Source organism: Bombina bombina, chromosome 2 (genome assembly GCF_027579735.1).
Source record: "Bombina bombina isolate aBomBom1 chromosome 2, aBomBom1.pri, whole genome shotgun sequence".
Classification (NCBI taxonomy): Eukaryota; Metazoa; Chordata; class Amphibia; order Anura; family Bombinatoridae; genus Bombina; species Bombina bombina.
This window is the reverse complement of record NC_069500.1, coordinates 943,215,412-943,240,986: the sequence shown is the minus strand read 5'-3', so window position 1 is coordinate 943,240,986 and position 25,575 is coordinate 943,215,412. Positions and strand designations below refer to the sequence as shown.

General features: G+C 40.2%; 1 protein-coding gene across 6 annotated transcripts in view; it reads left to right on the top strand.

Moving 5' to 3' along the window:
* The window catches only part of FAM13A (family with sequence similarity 13 member A), a 775,968-nt gene that overhangs the window by 627,388 nt on the left and 123,005 nt on the right, over positions 1-25,575 (top strand). For all 6 annotated transcript variants that reach the window (XM_053703428.1, XM_053703423.1, XM_053703425.1 and 3 more), the window contains one exon: positions 15-57. In XM_053703428.1, the coding sequence (XP_053559403.1) occupies positions 15-57 (43 nt within the window). The remainder of the gene's footprint in view (positions 1-14; positions 58-25,575) is intronic.

The window sequence follows — 25,575 nt, the reverse complement described above, 5'->3', positions numbered from 1 at the left end:
TTTTATCCCCACAGCAAAGAATGTGAAAATGAAAGAGAATATTCAAGATTCCCACAGGTAATTCCCAGTCAGCATTTATGTAACATAGGTTTGTGTTTATAATGGTATGCAGTGGTATGGTTCGTTTTTAAGAAACACTAGGATTAAACTAATTTCCTCACGTGATTGTATTCCTTTGTTTTGGGGTCCCCACCTCATGGTTTTTAATCATTTAGCCAAGTTTATTTAAAGGGACTGTCAACACCAGAATTTGTGTTAATTTAAAAAGAAAGATAATCCCTTTATTGCCCATTCCACAGTTTTGCATAATCAACATTGTTATATTAATACACTTTTTACTTCTGTGATTACCTTGTATCTATGCCTCTGCAAACTGCCCCCTTATTTCACTTCTTTTGACAGACTTGCATTTTAGCCAATCAGTGCTCACTCCTAGGTAACTTCACGTGTATGAGCTCAATGTTATCTATATGAAATACATGAACTGATGCCCTCTAGTGGTCAAAATGCATTCAGATTAGAGGCAGTCTTCAAGGTCTAAGAAATTTGCATATGAACCTCTTTTGTTTACCATTTAACTAAGAATAGCAAGAGAACAAATCAAAATTGGTGATACAAGTAAATTGGAAAGCTGTAGTTTTTTTTTTTACTTGACTGTCCCTTTAAATGTTTTGCTTTATTAGTCTATGGAATTAAATATTTTAATATTTATACTTGAAGCTTTTTGTCACTTATTCACACATATCATAACATCATTATCATTGTCAGTGTTGGAAATCACTGTTGAGCTATGAAGTCATTTATCTATATTGTCTAGTATTGGAAAGTTTTTTTCATCTTTAGAACTACAGTAGATGTTTCATAAGAATCCAAACTCATGGATCAATGTGCTCGCCCTCATTTCAGTATATGTGAGATGATGTAACGGTGACCATTTGCTTTCTCATGGACAATGTTCTTCAGGAGCACTATGTGATGCAGAATTTTACTCATGTAGGATAAGCTAATGTGACTGAACTGCAAGATATGGACACATTGTTTCACTGTTCTCAGGACCAATGGAGCCTGGACTTCTAAACGTTTAGGCATATATCTTACTGGCTTTTAAAAGTAGGTCCACATGGAATTCTATAGTGTGATAGGAGAATGGTGTAGGGCAGTTCAGTATATTAGTTCAAAAGGTCATCGTTTGGGGTTAGAAAGAGGTCTTGGATATTATGCAGTCACATATAGTCAGTATTGCAAGATTGTCTTCCAACATAAGTGAGCTATAAGTCCATTAGAGTTTAAAATGCTCTAGTAAAAGCTCACACACTGAACCATTAAAAGGGACAGTAAACACTTTCAGTAGGTTAAAATGTTTAATTATATGTAGTAAAAAAAATGCAGTATACTTTTAATTATTCTTTCTTACCCTTTCCTTTTCATTTAATTCTGCATTGGTTGCACACTTCAGTGACCCACTTATAGCTGTCTCTAATTGGTTACAACATGGTGGCCCACAACTAATTTAAAATAAAAAAAAATCTGTTTATTATTCTCAGCCTCTCAGGCTAATCTTTGCTTTGAATATATAATTAAATCTAGCATTTATTTAGTGTTTAAAGGGTAGTCAAAAACAAAAGTGGAAAATTTAAATAAAGCTTTAGGAGTAGGTAAACTTTGCACTATACATGCATTACAAGTTTTGTAGCTAAAGCTCATTTGAATAAGAAAAACCTTGCTGTGTTTTTAATGCTGGGGAATATGGCTGTAATACACATTGATCATGGAGCTAGGCTTTTTTTCCACACTTCCTAACTAATGTGTCAACAGCCAGTGAGTCACTAAGCGGCATCAATGGCTTCCTAATGCTGGCTCTGCACAGTGTAATGTGCAGAGCTGAAAAAGCTGTTGTTTCCGGAGTAAAATTAGAGCTGGAGCACAGATACTAATGAAGCAGGCTAAAATCAGGCAGCCATTGACTGCCTCTTGGTCCTGTTATCTTGTTGTTACCACAGTATTACATGGGATATGAAACTGTTCTTCTTTTAGTTAAAAATATATAAAATGTTATAACAAAAAGAAATCGATTGTGTTAAAAAGCAAACAACTTACATGTTTTCTTGCAAAATGAGCACTTAGAAATTCTTAGTGTAGCCCCTGCCTACATTTAAAGGAACAGACTTGCTGAGAACTTAGGTTGTATTCTGCCTCCTGAGCATGGGCAGAACCTGATTCCCTGTCTCTCTAGCTTTTATTGACTAGTAAACCCGCTCATGTTACTCCAGAAGATTTATCACATCAAGCTAGTTATGCCATCCTGTAGTGATCCCTGACTCATTGTGGGGCTGTGACAAGAAGTAATGGACATTGCACAAATAAGTTAAAAAAAGAAATGAAATGTAAATTCATTTTAAATTGATGAATAATTCATATTGCAAAGTATAAGCCACTGGCCAGTACTTTTCTTCTGTTAAGTGTGATCAGTCCACGGGTCATCATTACTTCTGGGATATTACTCCTCCCCAACAGGAAGTGCAAGAGGATTCACCCAGCAGAGCTGCATATAGCTCCTCCCCTCTACGTCACTCCCAGTCATTCTCTTGCACCCAACGACTAGATAGGATGTGTGAGAGGACTATGGTGATTATACTTAGTTTTATATCTTCAATCAAAAGTTTGTTATTTTAAAATAGCACCGGAGTGTGTTATTACCTCTCTGGCAGAGTTTGAAGAAGAATCTACCAGAGTTTTACTATGATTTTAGCCGGAGTAGTTAAGATCATATTGCTGTTTCTCGGCCATCTGAGGAGAGGTAAACTTCAGATCAGGGGACAGCGGGCAGATGAATCTGCATAGAGGTATGTAGCAGCTTTTATTTTCTGACAATGGAATTGATGAGAAAATCCTGCCATACCGATATAATGTCATGTATGTATACTTTACACTTCAGTATTCTGGGGAATGGTACTTCACTAGAATTACACTGTAAGAAGTACATAAAGCTTTTTAATAAATAAGAAATTATGTTTAACGTTTTTGCTGGAATGTAAAATCGTTTTCATTTGCTGAGGTACTGAGTGAATAAATGTTTGGGCACTATTTTTCCACTTGGCAGTTGCTTAATCTTTTTTCTGACAGTTTCTGTTCTCTCTCACTGCTGTGTGTGAGGGGGAGGGGCCGTTTTTTGGCGCTTTTGCTACGCATCAGAAATTTCAGTCAGCAGCTCATTGTATTTCCTGCATGATCCGGTTCATCTCTACAGAACTCAGGGGTCTTCAAAACTTATTTTGAGGGAGGTAATTTCTCTCAGCAGAGCTGTGAGATTATAGTTGACTGAGATAAAAAACGTTTATTCTGTAATTTTTTCCTGCTTTCAGAATTAGTTGTCTTTTGCTGATGGGATTAAACCTTTGCTAAAGTTGTGTTATTTACAAGGATTGAGGCTATAACTGTTTCAATTTATTAATTTTCAACTGTCATAGATCTTCTGTGCTTCTTAAAGGCACAGTACGTTTTTAATAATATTCTAATAGAATTGTATTCCAAGTTGCAAGTTTATTTGCTAGTGTGTTAAACATGTCTGATTCAGAGGAAGATACCTGTGTCATTTGTTGCAATGCCAAAGTGGAGCCCAATAGAAATTTATGTACTAACTGTATTGATGCTACTTTAAATAAAAGTCAATCTGTACAAATTGAACAAATTTCACCAAACAACGAGGGGAGAGTTATGCCGACTAACTCGCCTCACGTGTCAGTACCTGCATCTCCCGCTCGGGAGGTGCGTGAGATTGTAGCGCCGAGTACATCTGGGCGGCCATTACAAATCACATTACAGGATATGGCTACTGTTATGACTGAAGTTTTGGCTAAATTACCAGAACTAAGAGGTAAGCGTGATCACTCTGGGGTGAGAACAGAGTGCGCTGATAATATTAGGGCCATGTCAGACACTGCGTCACAGGTGGCAGAACATGAGGACGGAGAACTTCATTCTGTGGGTGACGGTTCTGATCCAAACAGACTGGATTCAGATATTTCAAATTTTAAATTTAAGCTGGAAAACCTCCGTGTATTACTAGGGGAGGTGTTAGCGGCTCTGAATGATTGTAACACAGTTGCAATACCAGAGAAAATGTGTAGGTTGGATAAATATTTTGCGGTACCGGCGAGTACTGATGTTTTTCCTATACCTAAGAGACTTACTGAAATTGTTACTAAGGACTGGGATAGACCTGGTGTGCCGTTCTCACCCCCTCCGATATTTAGAAAAATGTTTCCAATAGACGCCACCACACGGGACTTATGGCAAACGGTCCCTAAGGTGGAGGGAGCAGTTTCTACTTTAGCTAAGCGTACCACTATCCCAGTGGAGGATAGCTGTGCTTTTTCAGATCCAATGGATAAAAAATTAGAGGGTTACCTTAAGAAAATGTTTGTTCAACAAGGTTTTATATTGCAACCCCTTGCATGCATTGCGCCGGTCACGGCTGCAGCGGCATTCTGGATTGAGTCTTTGGAAGAGAACATTAGTTCAGCTACTCTGGACGACATTACGGACAGGCTTAGAGTCCTTAAACTAGCTAATTCATTCATTTCGGAGGCCGTAGTACATTTAACTAAACTTACGGCGAAGAATTCAGGATTCGCCATTCAGGCACGCAGGGCTCTGTGGCTAAAATCCTGGTCAGCTGATGTTACTTCTAAGTCTAAATTGCTTAATATACCTTTCAAAGGGCAGACCTTATTCGGGCCCGGGTTGAAAGAGATTATCGCTGACATTACAGGAGGTAAAGGCCATGCCCTGCCTCAGGACAAAGCCAAAGTTAAGGCTAGACAGTCTAATTTTCGTTCCTTTCGTAATTTCAAAGCAGGAGCAGCATCAACTTCCTCTGCACCAAAACAGGAAGGAGCTGTTGCTCGCTACAGACAAGGCTGGAAACCTAACCAGTCCTGGAACAAGGGCAAGCAGGCCAGGAAACCTGCTGCTGCCCCTAAAACAGCATGAATTGAGGGCCCCCGATCCGGGATCGGATCTAGTGGGGGGCAGACTTTCTCTCTTCGCCCAGGCTTGGGCAAGAGATGTCCAGGATCCCTGGGCGCTAGAGATAATATCTCAGGGATACCTTCTGGACTTCAAATACTCTCCTCCAAGAGAGAGATTTCATCTGTCAAGGTTGTCAACAATCCAGACAAAGAAAGAGGCGTTTCTACGCTGCGTACAAGAGCTCTTGTTAATGGGAGTAATCCATCCAGTTCCACGGTCGGAACAGGGACAAGGGTTTTACTCAAATCTGTTTGTGGTTCCCAAAAAAGAGGGAACTTTCAGACCAATCCTGGACTTAAAGATACTAAACAAATTCCTAAGAGTTCCATCGTTCAAGATGGAGACTATTCGGACAATTTTACCTATGATCCAAGAGGGTCAGTACATGACCACTGTAGATTTAAAAGATGCTTACCTTCACATACCGATTCACAAAGATCATTACCGGTACCTAAGGTTTGCCTTCCTAGACAGGCATTACCAGTTTGTGGCTCTTCCATTCGGATTGGCTACAGCTCCAAGAATCTTCACAAAGGTTCTGGGTGCTCTTCTGGCGGTTCTAAGACCGCGGGGAATCTCGGTAGCTCCATACCTAGACGACATTCTGATACAAGCTTCAAGCTTTCAACTGCCAAGTTTCATACAGAGTTAGTACTGGCATTTCTAAGGTCACATGGATGGAAGGTGAACGAAAAGAAGAGTTCACTCGTTCCACTCACAAGAGTTCCCTTCCTGGGGACTCTTATAGATTCTGTAGAAATGAAGATTTACCTGACAGAGGACAGGCTAACAAGACTTCAAAGTGCTTGCCGCACCCTTCATTCCATTCAACACCCGTCAGTGGCTCAATGCATGGAGGTAATCGGCTTAATGGTAGCGGCAATGGACATAGTACCCTTTGCACGCTTACACCTCAGACCACTGCAACTGTGCATGCTAAGTCAGTGGAATGGGGATTACTCAGACTTGTCCCCTTCTCTGAATCTGGATCAAGAGACCAGAAATTCTCTTCTATGGTGGCTTTCTCGGCCACATCTGTCCAGGGGGATGCCATTCAGCAGACCAGACTGGACAATTGTAACAACAGACGCCAGCCTTCTAGGTTGGGGTGCCGTCTGGAATTCTCTGAAGGCTCAGGGACAATGGAGTCAGGAGGAGAGTCTCCTGCCAATAAACATTCTGGAATTGAGAGCAGTTCTCAATGCACTCCTGGCTTGGCCCCAGTTGACAACTCGGGGGTTCATCAGGTTTCAGTCGGACAACATCACGACGTAGCTTACATCAACCATCAGGGAGGGACAAGAAGCTCCCTAGCTATGATGGAAGTATCAAAGATAATTCGCTGGGCAGAGTCTCACTCTTGCCACCTGTCAGCAATCCACATCCCGGGAGTGGAGAACTGGGAGGCAGATTTCTTAAGTCGTCAGACTTTTCATCCGGGGGAGTGGGAACTTCATCCGGAGGTCTTTGCCCAAATACTTCGACGTTGGGGCAAACCAGAAATAGATCTCATGGCGTCTCGACAGAACGCCAAGCTTCCTCGTTACGGGTCCAGATCCAGGGATCCAGGAGCAGTCCTGATAGATGCCCTGACAGCACCTTGGGACTTCAGGATGGCTTACGTGTTTCCACCCTTCCCGATGCTTCCTCGATTGATTGCCAGAATCAAACAGGAGAGAGCATCAGTGATTCTAATAGCACCTGCATGGCCACGCAGGACTTGGTATGCAGACCTGGTGGACATGTCATCCTGTCCACCTTGGTCTCTACCTCTGAAACAGGACCTTCTGATGCAGGGTCCTTTCAAACATCAAAATCTAACTTCTCTGAAGCTGACTTCTTGGAAATTGAACGCTTGATTTTATCAAGACGTGGGTTTTCTGAGTCAGTTATTGATACCTTAATACAGGCTAGGAAGCCTGTTACCAGAAGGATTTACCATAAGATATGGCGTAAATACCTATATTGGTGTGAATCCAAAGGTTACTCTTGGAGTAAGGTTAGGATTCCTAGGATATTGTCTTTTCTACAAGAAGGTTTAGAAAAGGGTTTATCTGCTAGTTCATTAAAGGGACAGATCTCAGCTCTGTCCATTCTGTTACACAAACGTCTGTCAGAAGTTCCTGACGTCCAGGCTTTTTGTCAGGCTTTGGCCAGGATTAAGCCTGTGTTTAAAACTGTTGCTCCACCATGGAGTTTAAACCTTGTTCTTAATGTTTTACAGGGCGTTCCGTTTGAACCCCTTCATTCCATTGATATAAAGTTGTTATCTTGGAAAGTTCTATTTTTAATGGCTATTTCCTCGGCTCGAAGAGTCTCTGAATTATCAGCCTTACATTGTGATTCTCCTTATTTGATTTTTCATTCGGATAAGGTAGTTCTGTGTACTAAACCTGGGTTCTTACCTAAGGTAGTCACTAACAGGAATATCAATCAAGAGATTGTTGTTCCTTCTTTGTGCCCAAATCCTTCTTCGAAGAAGGAACGTCTACTGCACAACCTGGATGTAGTCCGTGCTCTAAAATTTTACTTACAGGCAACTAAGGAATTTCGACAAACGTCTTCCCTGTTTGTCGTTTACTCTGGTCAGAGGAGAGGTCAAAAGGCTTCTGCTACCTCTCTTTCTTTTTGGCTTCGTAGCATAATTCGTTTAGCTTATGAGACTGCTGGACACACTTAACAGAAGAAAACATAATTTATGCTTACCTGATAAATTCCTTTCTTCTGTAGTGTGATCAGTCCACGGCCCGCCCTGTTTTTAAGGCAGGTAAATATTTTTTAATTTATACTCCAGTCACCACTACACCCTTGGCTTCTCCTTTCTCGTTGGTCCTTGGTCGAATGACTGGGAGTGACGTAGAGGGGAGGAGCTATATGCAGCTCTGCTGGGTGAATCCTCTTGCACTTCCTGTTGGGGAGGAGTAATATCCCAGAAGTAATGATGACCCGTGGACTGATCACACTACAGAAGAAAGGAATTTATCAGGTAAGCATAAATTATGTTTTTTTATCACTACAATGAAACTGACTTTTTTATATCCCTTTAAGCTCTTAAAACACTATAAAATTACAGTTAACCAATAGTGCCTGAGAATATTGCCAAACTTCTATTTGGTTGCAGTCCAGGGCGGACCTATACTCTGTTGACTTTAAGAGATTACTATTTAGAAATGCAAATATTGTTTTTTTAAATGTTTTGCAAACTTTTTGACGTGACTTAAAGAGACACAATACTCAGTTCGGTTAATACAGAGAAATCATAGTCATCTATCCAAGTAAAAAAAAAAAAAAAATTAAGCAAGAGAAACATAGCATAGATATAAGACATTTGAAAAATTAGAAGACACAATTTTTGCCCATCAGACTATCAGCCTTCAAATTAACTCATGAGGCTACTCTTGGACCTCTCACAAAAAGATATAAAGCTAAAGAAGGCAACCAGAAGCATTGGGAGAACACTTTTGGATCTCAGACGGTGAATCTCAATTTTCTAACTTTTAGGAAAATATATTGTAAAGGTTGTGATAAAATATATGTTAATATTATTTCCCTTAAAGGGACAGTCTACCATAGAATTGTTATTGTTTTAAAAGATAGATAATCCCTTTATTACTCATTCCCCAGTTTTGCATAACCAACACCGTTATATTAATATACTTTTTACCTCTGTGATTACCTTGTATCTAGGAACCTTCTTCCAGCCCCCTGATCACATGACTGTGAATGTTTATTATCTATTGTCTTGAATTTAGCATTGTTTTGTGCTAAATCTTAAATAACCCCCTGTGCCTGAACACAGTGTTATCTATATGGCCCACGTGTACTTTCTGTCTCTTTGTGTTGAAAAGAGATTTAAAAAGCATGTGATAAGAGGCAGCCCTCAAAGGCTTAGAAATTAGCATATGAGCCTACCTATGTTTAGTTTAAACTAAGAATACCAAGAGAAAAAAGCAAATTTGATGATAACAGTAAATTGGAAAGTTGATTAAAATTAAAAGTCCTATCTGAATAATGAAAGTTTAATTTATACTAGACGGTCCCTTTAAACAAAGATAAGGGTCTCTCTTGGGCCCTTGCCATAGTAATGATCTAAATGGGGAACTTGGGGAGAAACAATAACATGAAATGAGGGTCTCTTTTGGACCCATATAATTGTATATATATTATAATAATTTAGCTAGTTAGTATATAGAAAGAAAATAATCAATTATGCACTGACTCTAAGAAGATTGAACAATCAAATATATAAGCCACTCATTGATTAATGGAGACAAATGAAGTAAACATGCAATATCTCTTATGGGGTAATCCAGTGTGTTGATAGACAACATAAATATAAATACTCCTGCAGTCTGATAAGCCCATACAATTCCGCTCATGCATCTACATTTATGCAAACGTTTGCATATATAGGTATGTCCCTTGCTACTGGTATGCTATAAGAGAACATCCTCAGCAACATTTAAGTGGGCTACCTAAGGGGTGGGGGGAACAAGTTGAGCATACATTATGAACTTTCAATACAGTAAACAGATTATAGTTTTTTTCACATTGGATAGAGTGGTCAAACTTTATACATGGTGGGTATGGGTAGTTTGTAGTTGTAGTTAAGGGGCTATCACATCTACACTTGTTGGGTTATAACGTAGGCAGCCCTAGTGTATAAAATTTTGGGATCCTGCTCTACCGTCTCGGCGCAGACAGAAGGCAACATCTGTTGTGAACTAATACTTCCTTTATATTGTAGTATAGTCTGTAAATGGTTTAAATATGTAGGGCACAGCTACAGTTTAAAATTCAACATTGACAACTATCTCTATTTGTTATTACATAGATTTCTTTAAGAATCAAGGAACCCCAGTGGGGGAACTAGTCTACGCAAGGTACATAAAATGGAAAGATAGCAAAGCAGTTAGCACACACAATGGAAGCATGACAGTGAAGAAAGCTGCCTAACTTCTATTTATATTAATATTATATCTCGCTTATAACATTTATGAGGTTAGACCCAGAGGTATATTACAGAGAGGTGATGTTAGTGGACCTTGTAATTCAGACATAGTCTACATAGATTGTCCAGATCAGTCTCTCAGAGGTGGTGAAAAGAATGAATACCCGGCCGCACAGATCAATCTTCCCAGGGGCTGTCAAACAGACTTAACCCACTACCGATTTGTGTAAGGAACTTGGGTGATCAGATCTAGATGCAACTGTGTACACCGAAAAGGCAAACCTTGGCAACCAGGAAGCTATCAGACTTGCAGGGTAAAGAGACTAGTGTTCTGAATCCAAGCTAGCATCAGATAGATACCTTTATGTGTGCGCAGTTCCTATATCTCCCATTCACCTCTAAAGGTATGACCAGAAATAACCAGTCTGGTTTTGTAACCTAGAATCATGGATCCTGGGGGGTATATACACGGCAGCCGCAACAACACAGGCAAACTCACGAGAGAGGCCTCTTTACCTCGTGCTAAACGCTGTGACGTTAGCTGAGGAACATAGGTAGGTCCGCTGTCTGTCAGATAATCCCAGACTCCACTTAGATGTCACAAGTTGGTTTAGGATAGTAAATATTAAGATAAACTTGAAAAACAACTATAAAAAGATTGAATAAGTCCAGGTGCTCTCCTCCGTGTCCTTCCGCAACAGCTATCAGCTCCGCCCCCTGCTGAAGTGCATTGTTTGCAAACAGCTATTTACCTTTATTTTAATTTTTGAAATAGCTAGTTTTGCCTGTTGTACCCCCACCTCTACTGAGAATAGGATTAACAAATGTTTTCTCTGTAGAAATGCAATGTAAAGAGAAGACCATAACACTAATTAATCTCCGTTCTTATTCAATCCCCTACAGCCAAAATTAGCATTTCAATACCTAATATTAGCAAGTCTGCTTTACTTGCAGGCTCCGTTCATTTTTATGGGCATGTCCTAGGTTATGTTTTTTTTTTTTTTTTTTTATTTATTTATAAAAACAGCTATTCAATTACATAAACAAACATGAAGGAACAATTTGTCATACATTTGAAGAGGTGCTAAAGTTAAGTCCAGTTTGAGACTCAATATTCCAGTATCAAAGTGTGCACAAAATAATTTTTGTATACATACTTTCTAAGGCATCAGCTACTACTGAGCATGAGCAAGAGTTCACAATGTATGGACCCCATTTATTAAAGGGACACTGAACCCAATTTCTTTCATGTAATTGGCAAGAGTCCATGAATTAGTGACGTATGGGATATACATTCCTACCAGGAGGGGCAAAGTTTCCCAAACCTCAAAATGCCTATAAATACACCCCCCACCACACCCACAATTCAGTTTTACAAACTTTGCCTCCTATGGAGGTGGTGAAGTAAGTTTGTGCTAGATTTCTACGTTGATATGCGCTTCGCAGCATGCTGAAGCCCGGTTTTCCTCTCAGAGTGCTGTGAATGACAGAGGGATGTGAAGGGAGTAATGCCTATTGAATGCTATGGTCATCCTATCGGGATCTATTTCATAGGTTCTCTGTTATCGGTCGTAGAGATCTCTTCTCCTACCTCCCTTTTCAGATCGACGATATACTCTTATATACCATTACCTCTACTGATTCTCGTTTCAGTACTGGTTTGGCTATCTACTATATGTAGATGAGTGTCTTTTGGTAAGTATGTCTTATTTTATTTATGACACTCTCAGCTATGGTTTGGCACTTCATATGTAAAGTTCTAAATATATAATTTATACTTATATTTGCCATGATTCAGGTTAATCAGTATATTTCCTTCATTCAGACTGTCAGTTTCATTTTTTGGGAAATGCCTATGAATAAAAAAATTTCTTACCTGAAAATTTTTCAAATTTACTTTTCTTTCTAAATTGCGGGCTGTTAGGCTCGCGGGTGCAAAAAATGCTAGAATTTATTGCGTCATTTTTGGCGCGAAAATTACGTTTGTTGATGTTTATGACGTCATTTCTGGCATCGTAGTTGCGTCATCTATGACGCTCATGTTTGTTGCAGACTTTTTTTGGCGCCAAAAAATTTGTCAATTGTGGGCGTCATACTTGGCGCCAGTTTTTTTGACATTATTTAAGTCTCAGTTTCTTTTTGCTTCTGGTTCCTAGAGGCTTGTTCTGTTTGCATTTTTTCCCATTCCTGAAACTGTCATTTAAGGAATTTGATAATTTTGCTTTATATGTTGTTTTTTCTATTACATATTGCAAGATGTCGCAATCTGACCCCGTATCAGAATCTACTTCTGGAAAGCTGCTGCATGATGTCGGTTCTACCAAAGCTAAGTGCATTTGTTGTAAACTTGTGGTAACTGTTCCTCCGACTGTGGTTTGTGTTAGTTGTCATGATAAACTATCAAAAGCAGATAATATTTCCATTAGTAGTAGTCCATTACCTGTTGTTGTTCCTTCAACATCTAATGTTCAGGATATTCCTGTTAATGTAAGAGAATTTTTTTCTAATTCTATTCAGAAGGCCCTGTCTGTTATACCACCTTCTAATAAACGTAAAAGGTCTTTTAAAACTTCTCATAAATTAGATGAATTTTTATATGACCGCCAACATTCTGATTTATCTATCTCTGATGAGGATCTATCTGGTTCAGAAGATTCTGCCTCAGATATTGACACTGACAAATCTTCATATTTATTTAAGATGGAGTTTATTCGTTCCTTACTTAAAGAGGTGTTGATTGCATTAGATATGGAGGAGTCTAGTCCTCTTGATATTAAAACTACTAAGCGTTTAAATTCAGTTTTTAAACCTCATGTAGTTATTCCAGAGGTTTTTCCAGTTCCTGATGATATTTCAGATGTAATTTCGAGAGAATGGAATAGTTTGGGTACTTCATTTACTCCTTCTTTAAGGTTTAAGAGAATGTACCCTTTGCCGGCTGATAGATTAGAATTTTGGGAGAAAATCCCCAAAGTTGATGGGGCTATCTCTACTCTTGCTAAACGTACTACTATTCCTACGGCAGATAGTACTTCTTTTAAAGATCCTTTAGATAGGAAACTTGAATCTTTTCTAAGGAAGTCTTATTTATGTTCAGGTAATCTTCTTAGGCCTGCTATTTTTTTGGCTGATGTTGCTGCAGCTTCAACTTTTTGTTTGGAGGCTTTAGCGCAACAAGTACCAGATCATAATGTGTATAGCATTGTTAAGCTTCTTCAACATGCTAATAATTTCATTTGTGATGCCATTTTTTTTAGAATTGATGTCAGGTATATGTCTTTAGCTATTTTAGCTAGAAGAGCTTTGTGGCTTAAATCTTGGAATGCAGATATGACTTCTAAGTCAACGTTGCTTTCTCTTTCTTTCCATGGTAATAAATTATTTGGTTCTCAGTTGGATCCTATAATTTCAACTGTCACTGGAGGGAAGGGAGCTTTTTTGCCTCAGGATAAAAAAATCTAAGGGTAAATTTAGGGCTGCTAACCGTTTTCTTTCCTTTCGTCAGAATAAGGAACAGAAGCCTGACCCTTCCCCTAAAGGAACGGCTTCCAATTGGAAGCCTTCTCCAGTCTGGAATAAATCCAAGCCCTTTAGAAAATCAAAACCAGCCCCCAAGTCCGCATGAAGGTGCGTCCCTCAGTCCAGCACAGCTGGTAGGGGGCAGGCTACGATTTTTCAAAGATGTTTGGATCAATTCAGTCCAAAATCATTGGATTCAGAACATTGTTTCTCAAGGTTACAGAATAGGTTTCAAGGTAAGACCGCCTGTGAGAAGGTTTTTTTCTCTCACGCATTCCAGTGAACCCATTAAAGGCTCAGGCTTTCCTGAAGTGTGTTTCAGACCTGGAGTCTTCTGGGGTAGTTGTGCCAGTTCCATATCTGGAACGGGGTCTGGGGTTTTATTCAAATCTGTTCATTGTACCAAAGAAAGAAAATTCTTTCAGACCAGTTCTGGATCTAAAAATTTTGAATCATTATGTAAGAATACCAACATTCAAGATGGTGACTATAAGGACTATTCTGCCTTTTGTTTTGCAAGGGCATTATATGTCCACAATAGATTTACATATTCCAATTCATCCAGATCACTATCAGTTCATGAGATTCTCTTTTCTCCTGTTAAGTGTAGTCAGTCCACGGGTCATCCATTACTTATGGGATATTAACTCCTCCCTAACAGGAAGTGCAAGAGGATCACCCAAGCAGAGCTGCTATATAGCTCCTCCCCTCTACGTCATACCCAGTCATTCTCTTGCACCTAACTAATAGATAGGATGTGTGAGAGGACTGTGGTTGTTAAACTTAGTTTTTATTTCTTCAATCAAAAGTTTATTTTAAACGGCACCGGAGTGTGTTGTTTTTTTCTCAGGCAGCATTAGAAGAAGAATCTGCCTGAGTTTGTGTATGATCTTAGCGGACGTAACTAAGATCCATTTGCTGTTCTCAGCCATTCTGAGGAGCGAGGTAACTTCAGAACAGGGGACAGCGGGCAGGTTCACCTGCAAGGAGGTATGTTGCAGTATATTATTTTCTAAGGAATGGAATTGACTGAGAAAATACTGCTAATACCGATGTAATGTAAGTACAGCCTTAAATGCAGTAGTAACAACTGGTATCAGGCTGATATGTATGTATGTTTACACTTAAGTATTTCTGGGGAATGGCACTTTACTGGGAAAATACTGTATACATATAACTTTTAGCCTAAATCTGCAGTGTGAGCGGCTAGCAGCAGGCTTTTTAATAACATTTCATAAATTATATTTTAAACGTTTACTGGCATGTTAATCGTTTATTTATCTGAGGTACTTGGTGAAAAATTGTTTTGGGCGTTATTTTCCACATGGCTGTCGTTTGTTTTGAATTAAAACAGTTTACTGAGCTTCCCTCACTGTTGTATTATGAGTGGGAGGGGCCTATTTTGGCGCTTTTATTGCGCAGTAGAAATTCAGTCACAGTCTGCCTTTTTCTCCCTGCATGATCCAGGACGTCTCTACAGAGCTCAGGGGTCTCCAAAACTAGTTTTGAGGGAGGTAATCACTCACAGCAGACCTGTGAGACTGTGCTTTGACTGTGATAAAAACGCTTATATTTTCAATTGTTATCCATTTTTTGGTATTAAGGGGTTAATCATCCATTGCTAGTGGGTGCAATCCTTTGCTAACTTAATGCATTTACTGTGAAAATTTGGTTTCTATAACTAATCCGGTTCATTGTTATTTCAACTGTGACAGTTTTTGTGTGCTTCTTAAAGGCACAGTAATGTTTTTTATATTGCTTGTAAATTTATTTGAAAAGTATTTTCCAAGCTTGCTAGGCTAATTGCTAGTTTGTTTTAACATGTCTGACACAGAGGAATCTCTTTGTGCAATATGTTCAAAAGCCAATGTGGAGCCCAATAGAAATTTGTGTACTAATTGCATTGATGCTACTTTAAATAAAAGCCAATCTGTACATTTCAAGAAAATTTCACCAGACAACGAGGGGAAAGTTATGCCGACTAACTCTCCTCACGTGTCAGTACCTGCATCTCCCGCTCAGGAGGTGCGTGATATTGCGACGCCAAGTACATCAGGGCGGCCATTACAAATCACTTTACAAGACATGGCTAATGTTATGACTGAAGTTTTATCTAAATTGCCAGAACTTAGAGGTAAACGCGACCACTCTGGGGTGAGAACAGAGTACGCTGATAATGTTAGAGCCATGTCTGATACTGCGTCACAATTGGCAGAACATGAAGACGGAGAGCTTCATTCTGTGGGTGACGGATCTGATCCAAATAAACTGGACTCAGACATTTCAAATTTTAAATTTAAGCTTGAGAACCTCCGTGTATTATTAGGGGAGGTATTAGCGGCTCTGAATGATTGTAACACGGTTGCAATCCCAGAGAAATTATGTAGGCTGGATAGATACTATGCGGTACCGGCGTGTACTGACGTTTTTCCTATACCTAAGAGGCTTACAGAGATTATTACCAAGGAGTGGGATAGGCCGGGTGTGCCCTTTTCCCCCCCTCCTATATTTAGAAAAATGTTTCCAATAGACGCCACCACACGGGACTTATGGCAGACGGTCCCTAAGGTGGAAGGAGCAGTTTCTACTCTGGCTAAGCGTACCACTATCCCGGTGGAGGATAGCTGTGCCTTTTCAGATCCAATGGATAAAAAGTTAGAGGGTTACCTTAAGAAAATGTTTACTCAACAAGGTTTTATATTACAACCCCTCGCATGCATTGCGCCTGTCACGGCTGCGGCGGCATTCTGGTTTGAGTCTCTAGAAGAGACCATTAGCTCAGTTCCATTGGATGAAATTATAGACAAGCTTAGAGTCCTTAAGCTAGCTAATTCATTTATTTCTGATGCCGTAGTACATTTAACTAAGCTTACGGCTAAGAATTCCGGATTCGCCATTCAGGCGCGCAGAGCGCTGTGGCTAAAATCCTGGTCAGCCGATGTGACTTCTAAATCTAAATTGCTTAACATACCTTTCAAAGGGCAGACATTATTTGGGCCCGGTTTGAAAGAAATTATCGCTGACATTACTGGAGGTAAGGGCCATGCCCTGCCTCAAGACAGAGCCAAACCAAGGGCTAGACAGTCTAATTTTCGTGCCTTTCGTAACTTCAAGGCAGGAGCAGCATCAACTTCCTCCGCTCCAAAACAGGAAGGAACTGTTGCTCGTTACAGACAGGGCTGGAAACCTAACCAGACCTGGAACAAGGGCAAGCAGGCCAGAAAACCTGCTGCTGCCCCTAAGACAGCATGAAGTGAGGGCCCCCAATCCGGAAACGGATCTAGTAGGGGGCAGACTTTCTCTCTTCGCCCAGGCTTGGGCAAGAGATGTCCAGGATCCCTGGGCGTTAGAGATCATATCTCAGGGATATCTTCTGGACTTCAAAGCTTCTCCTCCAAAAGGGAGACTTCATCTTTCAAGGTTGTCAACAAACCAGACAAAGAAAGAGGCGTTTCTACGCTGTGTACAAGATCTTTTGCTAATGGGAGTGATCCACCCGGTTCCGCGGTCGGAACACGGACAAGGGTTTTACTCAAATCTGTTTGTGGTTCCCAAGAAAGAAGGAACCTTCAGACCAATCTTGGATTTAAAGATCCTAAACAAATTCCTAAGAGTTCCATCGTTCAAAATGGAAACTATTCGGACAATCTTACCCATGATCCAAAAGGGTCAGTACATGACCACAGTGGATCTAAAGGATGCGTACCTTCACATACCGATTCACAAGGATCATTACCGGTACCTAAGGTTTGCCTTCCTAGACAGGCATTACCAGTTTGTAGCTCTTCCCTTCGGGTTAGCTACGGCTCCAAGAATCTTTACAAAGGTTCTGGGCTCTCTTCTGGCGGTACTAAGACCGCGAGGAATAGCGGTAGCTCCGTACCTAGACGACATTCTGATACAAGCGTCAAGTTTCCAAACTGCCAAGTCTCATACAGAGTTAGTTCTGGCATTTCTAAGGTCGCATGGGTGGAAGGTGAACGTAGAAAAGAGTTCTCTATTGCCACTCACAAGAGTTCCTTTCTTGGGGACTCTTATAGATTCTGTAGAAATGAAAATTTACCTGACAGAGGACAGGTTAACAAAACTTCTAAATGTTTGCCGTGTCCTTCATTCCATTCAACACCCGTCAGTGGCTCAATGCATGGAGGTAATCGGCAATGGACATAGTACCTTTTGCACGCCTGCATCTCAGACCACTGCAATTGTGCATGCTAAGTCAGTGGAATGGGGATTACTCAGATTTGTCCCCTATGCTGAATCTGGATCAAGAGACCAGAGATTCTCTTCTATGGTGGCTTTCTCGGCCACATCTGTCCAGGGGGATGCCCTTCAGCAGGCCAGATTGGACGATTGTAACAACAGACGCCAGGCTCAGGGATCATGGACTCAGGGGGAGAGACTCCTTCCAATAAACATTCTGGAATTAAGAGCAGTTTTCAATGCCCTTCTGGCTTTGGCCTCAGTTAGCAACTCTGAGGTTCATCAGGTTTCAGTCGGACAACATCACGACTGTGGCTTTCATCAACCATCAGGGAGGGACAAGGAGTTCCCTAGCGATGATGGAAGTCTCAAAGATAATTCGCTGGGCAGAGTCTCACTCTTGCCACCTGTCAGCGATCCACATCCCAGGCGTGGAGAACTGGGAGGCGGATTTCCTAAGTCGCCAGACTTTTCATCCGGGGGAGTGGGAACTTCATCCGGAGGTCTTTGCCCAAATACTTCGACGTTGGGGCAAACCAGATATGGATCTCATGGCGTCTCGCCAGAACGCCAAGCTTCCTTGTTACAGGTCCAGGGACCCGGGAGCGGTCCTGATAGATGCTCTGACAGCACCTTGGACCTTCAAGATGGCTTATGTGTTTCCACCCTTCCCGATGCTTCCTCGATTGATTGCCAGGATCAAACAGGAGAAAGCATTGGTGATTCTAATAGCGCCTGCGTGGCCACGCAGGACCTGGTATGCAGATCTAGTGGACATGTCATCCTGTCCACCTTGGTCTCTGCCTCTGAGACAGGACCTTCTAATTCAGGGTCCTTTCAAACATCAAAATCTAATTTCTCTGAAGCTGACTGCATGGAGATTGAACGCTTGATTTTATCAAAGCGTGGATTTTCGGAGTCAGTAATTGATACCTTAATACAGGCTAGGAAACCTGTTACCAGGAACATTAACCATAAAATATGGCGTAAATATTTACACTGGTGCGAATCCAAGAGTTACTCATGGAGTAAGGTTAGGATTCCTAGGATATTGTCTTTTCTACAAGAAGGTTTAGAAAAGGGTTTATCTGCAAGTTCTTTAAAGGGACAGATCTCAGCTCTGTCCATCCTTTTACACAAACGTCTGTCAGAAGTTCCAGACGTTCAGGCTTTTTGTCAGGCTTTGGCCAGAATTAAGCCTGTGTTTAAGACTGTTGCTCCACCGTGGAGCTTAAACTTAGTTCTTAACGTTTTACAGGGTGTTCCGTTTGAACCCCTTCATTCCATTGATATCAAGCTGTTATCTTTGAGAGTTCTGTTTTTAATGGCTATTTCCTCGGCTCGAAGAGTCTCTGAGTTATCGGCCTTACATTGTGATTCTCCTTATCTGATTTTTCATTCAGACAAGGTAGTTCTGCGTACTAAACCTGGGTTCTTACCTAAGGTAGTCACTAACATGAATATCAATCAAGAGATTGTTGTTCCATCATTGTGCCCTAACCCTTCTTCAAAGAAGGAACGACTTCTGCACAATCTAGACGTAGTCCGTGCCCTGAAATTTTATTTACAGGCAACTAAAGATTTTCGCCAAACTTCTTCCCTGTTTGTCGTTTATTCTGGACAGAGGAGAGGTCAAAAAGCATCTGCTACCTCTCTCTCTTTCTGGCTTCGTAGCATAATACGTTTAGCCTATGAGACTGCTGGACAGCAGCCTCCTGAAAGAATTACAGCTCATTCTACGAGAGCTGTGGCTTCCACGTGGGCCTTTAAGAATGAGGCCTCTGTTGAACAGATTTGCAAGGCTGCAACTTGGTCTTCTCTTCATACTTTTTCCAAATTTTACAAATTTGACACTTTTGCTTCTTCTGAGGCTGTTTTTGGGAGAAAGGTTCTTCAGGCAGTGGTTCCTTCCGTGTAAAGATCCTGCCTGTCCCTCCCGTCATCCGTGTACTTTTAGCTTTGGTATTGGTATCCCATAAGTAATGGATGACCCGTGGACTGACTACACTTAACAGGAGAAAACATAATTTATGCTTACCTGATAAATTCCTTTCTCCTGTAGTGTAGTCAGTCCACGGCCCGCCCTGTTTTTTATGGCAGGTCTAAATTTTAAATTAAACTCCAGTCACCACTGCACTCTATAGTTTCTCCTTTCTCGTTTGGTTTTGGTCGAATGACTGGGTATGACGTAGAGGGGAGGAGCTATATAGCAGCTCTGCTTGGGTGATCCTCTTGCACTTCCTGTTAGGGAGGAGTTAATATCCCATAAGTAATGGATGACCCGTGGACTGACTACACTACAGGAGAAAGGAATTTATCAGGTAAGCATAAATTATGTTTTCTAGACAAGCATTACCAATTTGTTGCTCTTCCTTTTGGCCTAGCAACAGCTCCAAGGATCTTTTCAAAGGTTCTCGGTGCCCTTCTCTCTGTAATCAGAGAGCGGGGTATTGCGGTGTTTCCTTATTTGGACTATATCTTGGTACTTGCTCAGTCTTTACATTCTGCAGAATCTCACACAAATCAACTTGTGTTGTTTCTTCAAGAACATGGTTGGAGGTTCAATTTACCAAAAAGTTCATTGATTCTTCAGACAAGGGTAACCTTTTTAGGCTTTCAGATAGATTCAGTATCCATGACTTTGTCTTTAACAGACAAAAGACGTCTTGTCGGAACCTTCAGTCTCAATCATTTCCTTCAGTAGCTATGTGCATGGAAGTTTTAGGTCTCATGACTGCAGCATCGGACGCGATCCCCTTTGCTCGTTTTCACATGAGACCTCTTCATCTTTGCATACTGAATCAATGGTGCAGGGATTATACAAAGATATCCCCAGCGTTTAGTTCAAGGGGCCTCTTTTCTTCGTCCGACCTGGACCTGGACCAGATGCGAGTCTTTCAGGTTGGGGAGCTGTCTGGGGATCTCTGACAGTGCAGGGGGTTTGGAAATCTCAAGAGGCGAGATTACCAATCAATATTTTGGAACTCTGTGCGATTTTCAGAGCTCTTCAGTTCTGGCCTCTTCTGAAGAGCGAATCGTTTATTTGTTTTCAGACAGACAATGTCACGACCGTGGCGTATGTCAATCATCAAGGTGGGACTCACAGTCCTCAGGCTATGAAAGAAGTATCTCGGATACTGGCATGGGCGGAATCCACTCTTGTCTAATCTCTGCGGTTCATATCCCAGGTATAAACAATTGGGAAGCGGATTATCTCAGTCGCCAGACTTTACATCCGGGAGAATGGTCTCTTCACCCAGATGTGTTTCTTCAGATTGTTCAGATATGGGGGCTTCCAGAAATAGATCTGATGGCTTCTCATCTAAACAGGAAACTTCCCAGGTATCTGTCCAGATCCAGGGATCCTCAGGCAGAAGCAGTGGATGAGTTGTCACTTCCTTGGAATTTTCAACCTGCTTATATCTTTCCGCCTCCAGTTCTTCTTCCAACAGTGATTTCCAAAATCATAATGGAACGTTCGTTTGTACTGCTGGTGGCTCCAGCATGGCCACACAGGTTTTGGTATGCGGATCTTGTTCGGATGTCCAGTAGCCAACCTTGGCCACTTCCGTTAAGGTCAGACCTTCTATCTCAAGGTCCATTTTTCCATCAGGATCTCAAATCATTACATTTGAAGGTATGGAGATTGAACGCTTAGTGCTTAGTCATAGAGGTTTCTCTGACTCGGTGATCAATACTATGTTGCAGGCTCGTAAATCTGTGTCTAGAAGGATTTATTACCGAGTTTGGATGACTTACATTTCATGGTGTTCCTCTCATAAGTTCTCTTGGCATTCTTTTAGAATTCCTAGAATTTTACAGTTTCTTCAGGATGGTTTGGATAAGGGTTTGTCTGCAAGTTCCTTGTAAGGACAAATCTCTGCGCTTTCTGTTCTGTTTCACAGAAAAATTGCTAATCTTCCTGACATTCGTTGTTTTGTACAGGCTTTGGTTCGTATCAAGCCTGTCATTAAGTCAATCTCTCCTCCTTGGAGTCTTAATTTGGTTTTGAGAGCTTTACAGGCTCCTCCGTTTGAGCATATGCATTCTCTGGATATTAAGTTACTTTCTTGGAAAGTGTTGTTTCTTTTGGCTATTTCTTCTGCTAGAAGAGTTTCTGAGTTATCTGCTCTTTCTTGTGAGTCTCCTTTTCTGATTTTTCATCAGGATAAGGCGGTTTTGCGTACTTCATTTAAATTTTTACCTAAGGTTGTGAATTCCAACAACATTAGTAGAGAAATTGTTGTCCCTTCATTGTGTCCTAATCCTAAGAATTCTTTGGAAACATCTTTGCATTCTTTGGATGTGGTAAGAGCTTTGAAATATTATGTTGAAGCTACTAAAGATTTCAGAAAGACTTTTAGTCTATTTGTTATCTTTTCTGGTCCTAAGAAAGGTCAGAAAGCGTCTGCTATTTCTTTGGCTTCTTGGTTAAAACTTTTGATTCATCATGCTTATGTGGAGTCGGGTAAATCCCCGCCTCAGAGGATTATGGCTCATTCTACTAGGTCAGTTTCTACTTCCTGGGCTTTTAAGAATGAAGCTTCTGTTGATCAGATTTGCAAAGCAGCAACTTGGTCTTCTTTGCATACTTTTACTAAATTCTACCATTTTGATATTTTTTCTTCTTCAGAAGCAGCTTTTGGTAGAAAAGTTCTTCAGGCAGCTGTTTCAGTTTGATTCTTCTGCTTATAATTTCAGTTTTTTTTTCATTATAAGATTAAAATTTTTTATTTGGGTTGTGGATTCTTTTTTCAGCGGAATTGGCTGTCTTTAATTTTTAATCCTCCCTCTCTAGTGACTCTTGCGGGGAGTTCCACATCTTGGGTATTTGCTATCCCATACGTCACTAGCTCATGGACTCTTGCCAATTACATGAAGGAAAACATAATTTATGTAAGAACTTACCTGATAAATTCATTTCTTTCATATTGGCAAGAGTCCATGAGGCCCACCCTTTTTGTGGTGGTTATGATTTTTTTGTATAAAGCACAATTATTCCAATTCCTTGTTGATGCTTTCGCTCCTTTCTTATCACCCCACTTCTTGGCTATTCGTTAAACTGAATTGTGGGTGTGGTGGGGGTGTATTTATAGGCATTTTGAGGTTTGGGAAACTTTGCCCCTCCTGGTAGGAATGTATATCCCATACGTCACTAGCTCATTGACTCTTGCTAATATGAAAGAAATGAATTTATCAGGTAAGTTCTTACATAAATTATGTTTTTTTTCTTTCGTGATTCAGTTAGAGCATGACATTTTAAGCAACTTTCTAATTTACTCCTATTATCAAATTTTCTTCATTCTCTTTGTATCTTTATTTGAAATGCAAGAATGTAAGTTTAGATGCCGGCACATTTTTGGTGAATAACCTGGGTTGTCCTTGCTGATTGGTGGATAAATTCATCCACCAATAAAAAAAGTGCTGTCCAGAGTTCTAAACCAAGAAATAGCTTAGATGCCTTCTTTTTCAAATAAACATAGCAAGAGGACGAAGAAAAAATGATAATATAAGTCAATTAGAAAGTTGCTTAAAATGGCATGCTGTATCTGAATCATGAAAGAAAAAAATTGGGTTCAGTGTCCCTTTAAGCAGTGGATGCAGCTGTTGGGCCTCAGCGATACAAGAGAGTTCAATGTTATAGCGGTTTCAATTAATAATAATAGAAACTGAGCCGCATGCACGCTTGCTGCTGAGGACAACTCCATTTGTAGACCGTATAACATGCTATCACCAGAACAAACAAAATGTTGTTTTATTAAAGGAAAGACGGTATTATGACATTTTATAAAAACTTTATTTTAGGTGCAGAAAATCATTTTAATGTACAGTGGCCCTTTTTATTTGCCACATTCTACAAATCAGATTTTGTCTAAGATGTATTAAGTGTGGGAAGTATTGTGACTTAAAAAAAGAAGCTTTTGCTTAAAATGCAAGCAAATGAAAACAGGAAAAGCTGCCAAATCATATTACAAGGTCTTAAGGGGTCAAAAAAATGTGAAATTCCTGTGTGCCCATAAGCCTGTTGCTTGGTGAGCTTCAAAACATACCTCTAGCAACAAGTTAGTTGCTGAAGTACTGAAGCAAACACTGAATGAAAAGGCAGGAGGGCGTGAGGTCTATATGGGCAACTGTATCCAACCACAGGTAACAGGCATGACTCTGCTGTACTAAAGGAAAACAATCGTGATTATACCTTATGTGCTTGTAGCCTAATCACATGCCATCTTTTGTACTTTTTTACCTACAGTCATTTCTTACATTAAAGGGAAGTACAATTTCTGGGGTTTTTTGTTTGATACCATTGTTGATCTGTAAACATAGGTACCAATCTGCTTTCAGGGCATGTTTTGGGTGTATGCATTTGGAGCCAAAAAATCCAACAAAAACACTGTCTTTTTTTTATTTGAATTGCAGTTTGTATTACATCATGTTGTTTTGAAATGGCGAGGATACTATTCGCTTTTATGTGTAGTTAATATACCATCCTAGATTATTTTAGTCTAATGATGACATGCTCTAATAGGTTTTTACACTGTTTAATAGCTCAAACACAGTGCAAGTTGGGCTCGGTAGCTGCAACACATTGCATTACTTAGGAATGATGTGGAAGAGTGTGCAAGTTTTAACCATGTGTTTAGCCTGCTTGCAAAATAAGTTTGCAATAAGTTTTTTTTTTTTTTTTTTTTAATAATAAAATTATCCAACAAAGGAGATCAATTTATTAAACTAGAATGTTCTGTAATATGTTTTTCTTTATTAAACCTAAACCAATATGGTTTATGTAATTCTACAAAAATATGCTGCTGTAATCATTGATGCTATTTTATTGGAGTTTTGACTGAACATGTTGGGATTTCATTTTGCTAGAGGCATTATAATTATTAAAAAAAAATAAAACACTGTATTAGGCTCCTTTATTTGATTCAAGTGGTATCCCTGCTGCAAATTTAACATAAATGTAAAATATTTAAAATGAGTCTGCACTACTAAGAATTTGTTAAACTGATTTTATTTGTCTTGAATATGTAAATTAGTAATAGTTCTGCTTTTCTAAAGCCGGCAGCTTGTTCGCTAGATTCACATAGATGGTTAACTTGCTACAAGCTAGCTGTAACCTTGATTGAGTGGGTGTAAGAATCTAGTATTGTGAAACCATCGAGTGATGATACACTGTATACATATCTTGCTGTCCTTCAATCTATCGCTGTGATTTGGCATTCACCCAAGCTCTCGTATTGTTTCCAGCTGAGCTGCCAAACCCCATTGCTGACTGACTGCATGTGCTCTGTGCTGCCTTTGTACCCAGAGCTCCCCTATAAATAGACCTAGATTACCCCCTCCTCCTCAAGCAGCCCCAGCTAGAAAAAATACACAGGTCAAGGGGAGAATGTGCACCCAGAGCAGATTAACTTTACAAAACTGATTAGTTGCGCCTGCAGAGGAAGATCCAGTGCACACTGCTGTATGCTTTCAGTACTGCTCAGCCCTCTTGCATGAGGGAGTCCCAGCAAAGACGGAGTGTTGCTGTATCAGCCTTAGCAACAATTATTACACAAGCCTTGTTTTTGTCTTGTCATTGTGGCAAAGGGAGTGGTAATTCCTGAAGGGCCAATCTGAAAAATGTGTAAATGATCTGTAAATTCAGGCTGCTTCTGTATTTTAGTTTTATTGAGAACACAGGGAATGATCAGGGGTGCTATGCAAAGGGACATTTTATTCTCCATGTGGATCCAGTTTCCAGTTCTCATGCATGAGTCGCAGATCATGTACAAAGCTTGAGTGCAGCCGTCATTTGTGCGAGAGTTTAAAGACACTGTTTGTTGCATCTTTTTGTAGCCTGCAGCATATTTCTATAAACACAATTTTTT